Here is an 11,738-nt window from a genome sequence, read left to right as displayed (position 1 = left end):
GGATGGTGCGTTTGGGAGAGTCCGGTGTACAACACGGTTTGTGCCAAGTAACAAGGCGAGGCGTTTTCAAAGAGCCGTGACACAGACTCGACCTAAAACCCCCACTAAAACCGACGTCCATATTTGGTGAGATAATAAATGTGTCTCTGCTGACATGAGTCTCTCCGTAAGCAAAGATTGAACTCACAACTAATTACTGTAAAGGAAATGCAGTTAATGAGATGCCAAAGCACTATCTCTGAAGCTTAAATCAAGTCCTGCTTATAAAACAACACCACCACCAAAAGAGATTAAGCACCCTTCTTGCTTAAATACGATACACAAATACAAACGGTTGCAGATCTGCGAGGGACAACTATCCTGTCGGTTTGTTTCTTTTAGCTTCTCCTCGGTATTCTGCTTGGTGTTCATTCTTGATACAATCCAACCATAACTTCTTCTATACAGTTTAAAAGAAGAAAGGAAAACTGCATCTTCTGGACAGTCAAGGTCAATACAATAGGTCAATAAAGCGAGTGTTTGTCGTCCAATATTGACGACAACATGAACGTGAAGCAAGCGCATGCCCTGCACACACGCCATCTCTCTCTCTCTCTCTCCCAAATGAAAACATGCATGTCTTGGCTCTAATTGGAGATAATGACAGAGAGACTCACTGTGAGGACGAGCTCAGCGCAGAGAGAGGGCGGTCTATCCCCCCTAAGCGCCACATTCCCCGCGTGCTTCAGATCGCTAGAAGGAGCACGAAGGGCTCGATGGGGCGCCGCGTCACCACCTCGTCTCTCGCGCTTTGATATTAGGCAAATCGCTTTTACACATTACATGTCAGAGGAAGTGGGGAACGTTGGAACGTGCCGTGGAGATCGACTCCTCCTCCGTCTTATTCGTCCGTTTTGAGACGCAGAGCTTTCACATGCAGACTAATAATATATGCATATACTTATACTAATTTACATACTCTCGTGAAAATGAACACATGTGCTATGATACCTTCACTCCTCTGCTCATACTATGCTGACTTCAAACCGAATCGGAGTTGGGCTGCAGTGGGTTCGTTCTGAATTGTGTATTTTAGCGAGGGTATGTTGTCTCCCACCTGAAGAAAAGATGGGGGAGGAAGGCAGAGTTGCAGGGAGAAGACTATTTAATTCATACATGTATTAATTCATTCATGCATTCATTGGTGTATAGTAAACAAGCCAACCCTTTGCATTAGCTACGTGTCCTCTCTCTGAACTGATTTCCTCAGCAGAGTCACATTTACATGTCAAAGCAGCTCTGTTGTGCGACGAAACAAAAAAGCACTCGAGAGTCGGGGAACCTGGGTTGTTCCTAGAGTGCCTGACAGACAATGATCGCCATATGATCTCACGTTAGAAGCTCTCGGTGCCGGATAAAAGGTACGTTATTGTTGACTTTATTTATACCAGCTTAACAACCACTTGTGTACCCTTGGCTCATACACAAAGCCGTTCGAGAGCTTCCATACACAAATCTTTTGTTTTCTGACCTCAGAGCATGCCCTTATTGCTTTTAATTTATAGGCAAGGCTTTTGTGGGTGTGACCACACAAAGTAAACTGCTTGTTTGCCGCATTTTTATAGTTTTAGATTACTTGATGTTTTTCCTCCAGCTGTGGTTTCCCTAAATGAGTGAAATGCAATCCTAGATGGAGGAGACAGGCCAATGCTTCTGCTTATGATCTAGCAAGGGTGTGCTTTAGATGTAAATCTGGGATAGAAAGCTCCGAAAAACCTTTGTGTTCTGCCTGCTTTGTAGAAAATGTCAGAGTATTGGATGGCAGTGAATTGAAATAATATCTTACATTGCTAACATGCAAGAATGAAATTTGGTCTAAACATAAATAAAAATTCTTTAACTTCAGAAGAACTAAAACAAACACTGTAGTTATTTCTGCCCAGCAAAGGATGACTGGAACAAGGTGAAACGTATTCTCATTTACTGACCTTAGAGGTAATCGCTAAGAAAATAAACTTAGTGGCTATTTGGGTTTTTTCCCCCTGCAGAATAAATTACAATTGACTTCACAGTGTTACTGATGCAAAATATCAGACATCTTCTGTTGTTTTTGTTCTCGAAACTCCGCTGGAAGGCCGTCGTCTTTCATTTGAGTTACACTGCCCTTACATTTGAATCCAGCACAGTTTTAATTTCCCAAACATGAGTCTGCGAAAGCGTCATTGATGGTAACAAGCTGTACACTTTGATAGCCGTCAGCCGGAGAGTTGTGTAGCTGTAAAGCATTCATTATAGCGTTTCTTTCAGCCATGACGCTGTTCTGCGGTGCCACGTGCAGCTCTCATATGGCTCAGCTTAAACAGAGAAGAAAATAATACGATTGAATAAAACTAGCATCGCTAACCTGTTAATCCAAGCAAAATAAACAGCGCCACATATCCCGTCTGCCATTTTTGATCATTTCCCCCGATTCCTGTTGGCGATGGAGTTGATCGTATCCTTAATTTTCTTCACAAGATGATCATACGAGCGATTTAATTTCACTATTCGTGAAATCGAGATTGTCGGTCAAAAATGGCGTGTTATTAAACGCAGACAGATCCTGTTTCTCCAGGCAGAGGCTCACACAAACCCTGCCCTTCTGTCTTTCATATTTCACTGGATAAATAGATCCACGTGGACCCTGTCACGAACCACGGAGAGCATGAAGACTCTCCTTCTTGTTCAGATAGATGGTGAAGGAGAAGACATCTCCAGGCCACGTCCTTCAACCCCAGGGACTCGGAATTCAAACCTGGATCCGGCCTCAAGTGAGCTGAACTTTCCGGTCTAATATTGGAAATGGTGGAAACCATCTCATAGCCGATCAAGGACTTATGTCTTTGGATATTTACAAATAATAATTGTAGAAAATGTCTGACAGCAAAGGGGATTGCTCTGGAGAATTGTGTAGTGGAAATAAAATGAAGTCCAATTAAGTCTGGTCTCGTTTTATATCTGTAAGATTGTTTTCAGGTTTTCGACGCACACACTGAGGTGCTCAGTCTGTGTTTTCCAGCGAGACAAAGACGATTATTAATTTATTTTTCTGCCCTGCATGGTTGCAATTTTAATATATATTTTTTTCTAACGTTGGGGAAAAAAAGCAGATAGAGATCAGAAAATAAGGCACATGTCATAAGAACCTCAGCTCTTTAACTCGTTTACTGGTAATAGCTACCAAATGCTGGGTATGAGATATAATCTACTCCACAAAAAAGCATTAGAAGTAAAAAAAAAACAACAATGTAGCCTATGATGTTTTAACCCAAGGAAAACATTATAAATCAGGGCTACGACATGAATAGGGGTTATTTTCTAATTTAATTAAATGTATTGTTCTTATTTTTGTGATCAAGAAATGACTGTAATTTTCCAGGAATATGATATGGTTTTATGTGAGGGCTTTCTGATCCGAGAGCTGTTGGCTTCTGGGTTCTCTGAGGGACCGGTTGACCTTGTTGTATAACTGGCAAGGGTGCAACCAACCTTGTGGACTGACACACAATAGTCTACACAACACTACGCCAACAGTGCGATGCGTTTGGATCTTCTGAGCTCCCGAGATCATCAAGTGTGTCTCTCCCTGTGGCCTAAACATGATCTGGTGTATTTTTCAGTGATAATTACCTGGCCCTAATGCCTTAATTAACTTGTATAAATCAAGTACGCCTTGAAGCAGAGGGTGTCTAATAGAAAATAGACGAAGGCTAACGGGGGCGTGTTGTTAGCGATCATTGATGGGCATTGATCTGACACTCAGTCATTAGGAACCAGGATATATACAACGTCACAACTTTTCAGTGGCTGCCGGTACTTCCTCATTAATTCTCCAGTGGTTGTGCTCCATTTGGGGTCTTCCGATTCCTCCCAACAATTAAAACTGTATTATTTATATTGATAACATTATCAAAGATAACTCTTGTGTCGAGATCAAGCGCAGTAAGCACTCAAAAAAATATGAGATTAAAGGCTTTGATCAAGACCGAACATGGCACGTGTCAAGAATCTGGCCGCGAACGAAGGAAATTAAAAGCGAAACCTCATTGCTGTGAGTCATGGTAAACCTTTACTTCAAAAGACAAGAGCTCAAAACTCTCCTTTGGTGTGACAAAACCGAGTTAAAATAGGTCAGGGCGTTAGGTCTGAAACTCGTAAATTGCTACCATTCGCGCCTTGATCTTTGGAACAGCCTGTTCTAGAACTGACAGGATCGCCCCGAAGTTTGTCTTTAAAAACGGGATAAAAAAGACAGATAAATAAGAGACATTTGGGTGATGGGGTGAGGTGATTAAGATGGATTGGTTCTTTCGGTTATTAAATTGGCGCATTCATTAATGACATACGGTGTTTAAGAAGAGGGTCTGAGGAGGAGATGGAGAGCAGAACCAGAGGACCGTGTCTGTTCCTCAGTCCTCTCTCCGGCTCAAACGGGAGCAGTAGTGATTCAATAAGCGTTTCCAAATTAGAGAGGAAAACAAATGAGGTCAGGGAACTGTGTCCAACGCGTTGTGTTTACCTTAAAAATCAGTTAGTAGAATCGAATGCATGTTTTCTCAAACATCTGGCCAGCAGTGATGAATCCGAATCCCTCCTCTAACATCCACCGGTTTAATAGAGCCTCGATCGTAATGCAAAAGCAAATGTAACCTTTCAGTTTAGCCTCTAGTGTCACCCTCTTAAATGAGGCCATCGCAAGATATAATGTTTCATTGCGGGGCCGTAAAGCATGCACATATCAAACTGTGAGCGGGGTAGTTTGCACTTTTCCCCTTTGCCAGTCCTTAGTATGGCAGTAATGAGATCCAGACACACCTCTATTGTCATTGCAGGAGAGCTGGAGTTTCCCAGGACTGGTCGGTCTCTGGGGCACTGTGATCAGCCTCATAAAGATTGATTTACCAACAGTTATCATCATAATTACAACATTATTAACAATAGCAATCAACATTATCTTAAAAAAAAGAGTGCATTCATCTTGAAAGACACAGAATGCACTCCACCTCTGCATAAGATCACAATGAAACCTACTTTGTTCCCCCTGGTTTGTAAACACTGGAAAATGCTCTCTGAAAATGCTTTTATTCGCAGCTTTGACATATGCTTACAATTAGTAGTTAGCCAAGCCCTAAATGAAAGATATGCATTTGCAGATTTCGGCGCAGCATAATAAACATGCCCAGGGAATGCTAGTAATGCAAATTTTCCACAAGGAAGAGCAGAAAGCAAGATGTTTGCGGATGGAGATTGATTTTGAGCATTAGGAGGGGTCTTGCTTTGAACTTGTTTATGCGTCCCATATAAGACTGCACTAACAGAGGCAGCAGCGCCGCAGCAAGAAATGTATGCTAATTTCCTTATTTTAGACGAGTGCTGATGTGTTTAATATAAAATATATATATAAAAGAAAGCCAGCGTCCAGCCATTGAAAGTTGCTGGACACGTTTGAACACCAGGGGCCACTGCAAACATCTGCAGAAGAGTGATGCATGTCTATAGGAGGAGAGATATTGTGCATTGATTGGACCTGTACTGACGTTTCCTACATGCATAATTTACAGATTTCACTTAATATCTATTCTTACATCGGTAAAGACATTTTAAACATGGCAGAACAATAGTAGTTAACGTAATTACTGTTTGACAGACTAAAACACTTGAAAAGATGCTCCAACACTGACTATTTTGTCAACTTTGTCCAACTTTGATGCAGACACTCTTGGCTTTATCAACGGCAAATAGATCAAATCAAGAGTACTGCATATATGAGGGCAACTTGCTGGACTCGGTATTCGTGTTGCAGTATTTTATGTCGTCTTGCATCTTGCACGTCTGACCGGCAGGGGGCGACTCCTAGCCAACTCTCATAAGAGCCACAGAGGCGTCTTTTGCACGGCACTCGGGTTTGGGGATTTTGGGAAGCAGAGGGAGAAGGAGGGCAGGAGAAACGCAACTCTTTCAGCACAAGAAGGAAACCCAGTCTTTGGCTCTAACCCTCCACCACAGGACGCAGACACGGGGAGACGGGTCGAAACTGCGCCAGATCGCGTCCACACGGGGCAGGTTGGGATTTGGCAGCGCGGTGGATGTGCAGGCATCTCCCCATCCTTCAGGGCAGCGGAGACCCACAGGAATGTACCGAGCAGCGGGGACGGAGAGGCGCCGCGGCGGGGGGCAGCGCTGCTTTGTGCGGCTGCTCCTGGTGCTGGGAGTCGCTGTTGGGACGCGCCGTGCAGCCGGTGAGATCATTGATCTTTCTTTGCAAAAACAATGCAGTTACATTGTAGCAGTCTGGGTGCTTTCTGGGGATAATAGCTGATTTGCATCCTGCACATCCAACACTGGGATGGGGCTTCAATTAAATGTTGCCACTATCAAATGTATTTTTATTTGAAGAAATCAGTCGTTTTCTTATCATCTGGTTTTTGTTTTAAGACTTGCAGATACTTCAGACCTGTTACAGTCTTTGCTTGGTCTGCTACAGTACAGCATGGCATATTACAATTTATGCAAAACTTAATCTGAACAATTTATATTATTGCAAACGATTTATTTGTGTTATTCTTAGCACCAATTTACGTAACTCGTTTTTGTGTGTGTATTAAGTTATGCATGCTGTTTTATGGTACAGATAAGTTACAGTTAATGTATGTATTAGTTTTATGACAGTTATGTGCAAGTTACAGTTAATCTATGTTAATCTATGCATGCTATTTTATGATGAGATACAGTTAAGTTAGTTACTATATATTGATTTATACATGCAATTGTATGATGAGATACAGTTAAGTTACTATATTAATTTATGCATGCTACTTGTATTATGATAAGTTAGTTATAATGTATTTATTAATTAAGTTATGCAAGGTTTATGCAAACTATTTTATGATGATACAGTTAAATTAGTTTATGTATTTGTGAATGTATGCATGCTACTTTATAATGATATACAGTTAAGTTACAGTTGCAGTGACTTTGTGTATTTGCATAAGTCTTGAGTAAAGCTGGGGGGCATGATGTTCAATGCCAGTAGGGTCCTCTGTTCTCATCCCAGTGCGTTGAATTGAGTGTTGACTTCATTGGCTGTGCTATGCAAAGACAATAAGACTCAATGTGACACCCACAATGCAGGGGCTCAGCATTTCACCTCTCGGCTGGAAGGCCATTTGCAGAAAGCTTTCCATGCAATGATACAACGAAGCAGTTTAGCATATATAATATTGTGGAGCAGGTATGGGATTAGAGGTAGATTGGGACACAGTTTTGAGATACATGCCCAATGCTTCTCAGATTTAGAGATTGGAGAATGCAGTTGTCTCGTGCTGTGTTTAACTGTATGCTTTTCATTAGACTTGAAGCTTTGCACATAGACACAAGTGAAAAGGGAATGAAGTTTCGCCTTTCTTGGTTTATAACTCTTTTATTATTAAAAAAAACATATATAGTAAAAATGTGTCAATATGAATTGGAAGTTAAATCTGAATATCTGATAATAATAATAATAATAATAATAATAATAATAATAATAATAATAATAATGCATAGATAATAAACTTATATTGTGTTGAATACAGTTTTGGTTCTTTGAATTATGTCTGCTTTTAAAGACACTCCAGAGTCACTGTCTGGATGCACACAATAAAGTGGAGTAATGTTGTTACTTTGTTGTCTTTGTGGATCCCCTTAGAAGTTAAATGAAGTGCTATTCCCCTAAAATCTGAATATCTAGGAAAGCAGCAACAACAACGACAAGGAAAAGTTTGAAGTGTGGCAGTATTTCATATTGTAGGTTTCTCCATACACTTTTGTTTCTCTGTGCTGATTTGTCCATGCCTCCTTTCACAATATCCGTCCAATATGGTGACTCTCCCACCCCACCCATTTTAGCAGACGCTTTCTGTTCACATTTATTAAACGTCCTTTAAGTTTCAGACTTACCTTTGTGTAGTCCCAGATCAGCAGACATATTCTGTGTTGAGTTGCCTGTGCACAACCCTGAATTAATAATCAGAGAAACAAGTGTCCAGACACGTGATCCATTTTCCATAATTTTAGCAGTGTATCAAAAAAGCGAGACAAAATTTATAGCACCCTCCTCTTGTTTAGAAATGCATGTGAATCCAGTAAATTCATAGTTTTCTTCGGATGCATATTTTTCTGTGATCTACTTTGACAAAAGGGGATTGACAGAATGACCCCAGTGTCTGCAGTTAATTTGTGAGAAGGAAGAATTTGCTGTATTACTAAAGCCTCGACAGCCAATCGGCATTTAAGAAACTCTTCCGAACAGGTGCAGAGCAACAAGCGTTGCAACTTCAATCAGACAGTAATCGCCTTTATTCTCATGCACTGCTGTAACTGATATTCATTTTATTATTGACTCTGCAGTTCTGAGCTGAAATAACGTGGCAGTGGGCTCCAGAAAACTGCTTAAGTGTAGAGTAATATTGTGACTTGGTTTTAAGTTCTGCAGTTCATTTCTGAACGTCATATTTCTTCTACCTCGCTGGAAGGACCATAGGGAGGAATATCAGAGAGATCCTTTTAATGTCTCGTGACAGATGTCTGTGTCCATGTGGGAGCCGACCCTTGTGTCAACGAATAATGTACTTGAATGGGAAAGGTTTTGTTTGGTGGTGCAGAAGAATGTAATAAAGCATCTACTTCCATACCTCTGTTTTCTGGTTGGGTTGAGAGGTTTTGTCTTTTTTTAATTATCATTATTTAAAAGTGAGTTGTAGTTGTTAAAAATAATAAGGTAGTGAAACAAAAGTCTTCCTTAAACTGTTATATCATGGGGATAGTTTAGACACTGGGAAATAAAAAAAAGTAATAATTTAAAAACAATATTTTGCCATGCTACAAAGTCTTTAAGTTTAATAACTGCAAGGAGGTTGTAAATCATTTCTCGTGGAAGTGGTTCGACACAGATTTCAAGAAGACAGAGTGCCGGAGTTAAAGGCACCTCGACTCAGAGACAGAGACCCCCGGGGACTTGTTTCTCCAGGCCTGTCATAATCTTTAGCTTAAACTGAACACAGAGGTATAAAATATACGTTGTAGTCGCTGAAGCTTTAACAATTACCTCCTTAAAAGCTTCCACAGACGTTGTGGAATGCTTCTATGTGAATAACAGCTGGAAGCTTTTATTATTGTTATTAATATATTATATTAATTAGAGAGAGAGAGAGAGATGGTGAGTTGTCTTGAAAACTATTTCAGAAATCTCCTACACTTTTATTTAGCATCCTACAAAAGTTATGTATGTATGTGTGTGTGTGTTTATTTCTATTTTTTAAACCACTGTCTTTGAGTTTTGGGCTGGTACGAGCGATTATCAATTGTCCGTGTCTCAGCTGCTGCGTTCTGGCCAGTTAAAATGACAGCTGGACCATTTTACACCCGAATTGTACGCACATAGAGATGTCCCCCTCACATTTGCAGCCATTAACAGGTCACTGTCTTCAAATAAAGATGTCAAAACGTGGTCCACCTTATTTATATTCACTTGTTTTATTCTGTGATCTTCAAGAGGTAACTTTACTGTCCCCAGTTTTGTATTAACTGTTTCTAACATAGGTATAAAGGTAGTTGTGCATATGAAAGCTAGAAGAGAGGGTTTGTCCTGCTATGAAAGATTGATTGTTGTCTTGAATTGGCTGTACAAGCCGTCCCACTGCGTTGGTTGATTTCACCTCTTAGTTTGTGTATCTACTGTCCAGTTTGAGGGGTTTCATGTATATTTGTTGTCTGGTATCTGGCAAGGATTTTTTTTTGCTCCTTTCTTTGCTGCCTCTTAAAGTATCGCTGAACACTAAACGCTGTTGATCGTTACTTGACAACTGCAGGAGTGGGGATTTTCCAATTTTAAATCGAGGCTGATGTTTCTTCTCATGCAGACCTCCGATGGGGGTTTGTTTTGTCGTGGGTGGTTGTTGATGGGATGTCTCGTCCGCAACGCGCAGTTTTCCATGGCTGGCGTTCTGTTTGCTTAACACATTTCAGTTTATCAAAAACAAATCTTGCAGATGTCCTGTGAGCAGACTACCCTTCAAGCCCAGGAATAAACAGAGAGCTGAATAAGTTTGTTATGGAATAAGTTTGTTGCGTTGCCTAGCTCAGGTGCTAAATGCATTTACATTTATCCAGGTCTGTGTGTGTGTATTCTGTTGTATCTAAATAAGTTTATGACTCTTTTGTGCATCATATAAAGTTTCCTTGGCCCAGTTTTGACCAAATTAATTCACCTTTTGGCAGAAAAAGCAACATTTTGGACAGAATCCTACCAAAGGGTAGTTTTTTCCCTTTTTAGACCCTGCCCTTCTTTTTTGAGGCTGTTTCCATTCCCTGACACCCACATTTAAATGTAGTAATCATTCCCTTTATTGACTGTGCAAAAAAGGACTTAAATGCTACAAAAAAAAACTCTTGCAGAATGCTTTCAGAAACGGAAAGAAACCCCCTTTGTTTTTACAGCATTCACGATCAAGCAAAACGCAACATCACTCATATCCCTGTTGAGCCGGGGCAGGGAAAGATTTGATAAATGTGCTCCAAACGCCAGGCAGAAGCCATGCATGGAGACCCTTCCTGTAATTACAGTGAAAACGAGAAGCCATGAAATGTAGTGAGGCAAACAAAAAGCACCATTTGATAGGGATGGTGAAACGAGCGATGAATCGAGAGGTGGAAGGAGGAGGAATTCTCAAGTTCTCCTCTAAACCAGATCTTTCACCTCTGGGCCGATTCTGTTTCGGGACAGATTCGTTCTTTGTTGGTTATTTGCTTGTGGTTCGGCAACGCTGGCGATGACAAATGTGTTCGGTGGATCGGTATAAATAAATGTGTGTTTATATATTCATTTCCACTCATCCCCGAACTTTGTTTATCTAGTTCTGGATAAGGATCTCCCCAGCTTTGGAGAGAGGGGGTATTATTGCTCAGCGGCAGGCCAGACACATCGGTGACCGTGACGTGTGGACAGGGATTGAAAGCCCTGCTCCACGGTATTAATAGATCTGCCCAAATCCAATGCAAACCAATACATGTGTGCAGTTTAACACACAGAGTTGGAATAATATTGTAAAGAAAGACACAAAGAAAACTCTTGCTTCTGATTTATAAAACATTCTGACTTACTTGCTGCAAAATAAAGAGATTTTAATAGTTTCACTCAGGGGTCTCTTAAGTAAATTTGGGAGCTTGTGCAATCGGTTTTATAATAAATAATAATCTTGATTTACTATAGCTTATCAAATAACCGCAGACATTTTTTGACAAACGACATTTGGCACTGTTATCCATCTACAACCGTTTTTTTTTTTTTTTTGGCGTATGCATGGCAGTGTTTTTATAATAATAAGAAATCACAGAACATTTTATTTTACAGTAGTCCCGATGAAGTAGCGCTTTTCAAATCCTTCCATAAACATGTCGCTGTAAATCTCTAAAGTCTGTTTTGATTTCATTAAGGACTTAAGAAAATGTATCGCGTTAAAACGGGCAAATCTTTCCCTGGCCACAATCGCGTCTTTGTTAAGAGCCACGTTCCCAGAGAGCTAATAAATATCGTACCTTTGCTGACTTGTAAGTCGAAGATTAATATATATAAAAAAAAAACGCCCTGTCCGTCAGTTGAAAGTTTTACACTTAAACCTCGGTAATGGAAAGCACTGGAGTAGATTTATACGGATATATGTTTGCTGGTGTCGGTCCCTCGC

At 40.5% G+C, this 11,738-nt stretch overlaps 1 protein-coding gene across 1 annotated transcript in view; it reads left to right on the top strand.

Annotated features, from left to right (window-relative positions):
- The first annotated feature begins 5,926 nt into the window (after nucleotides 1-5,926).
- The window catches only part of ror1 (receptor tyrosine kinase-like orphan receptor 1), an 89,751-nt gene continuing 83,939 nt past the window's right edge, over nucleotides 5,927-11,738 (top strand). The window contains exon 1 of the mRNA XM_066692165.1: nucleotides 5,927-6,257. Coding sequence (XP_066548262.1) covers nucleotides 6,152-6,257 — 106 coding nt within the window. The 5' untranslated portion in view covers nucleotides 5,927-6,151. The remainder of the gene's footprint in view (nucleotides 6,258-11,738) is intronic.

The sequence above is a fragment of the Amia ocellicauda genome, chromosome 19 (genome assembly GCF_036373705.1).
Source record: "Amia ocellicauda isolate fAmiCal2 chromosome 19, fAmiCal2.hap1, whole genome shotgun sequence".
Taxonomy (NCBI): Eukaryota; Metazoa; Chordata; class Actinopteri; order Amiiformes; family Amiidae; genus Amia; species Amia ocellicauda.
Note: the sequence above shows the minus strand (reverse complement) of the source record. Positions and strands in the feature narration are given on the sequence as shown.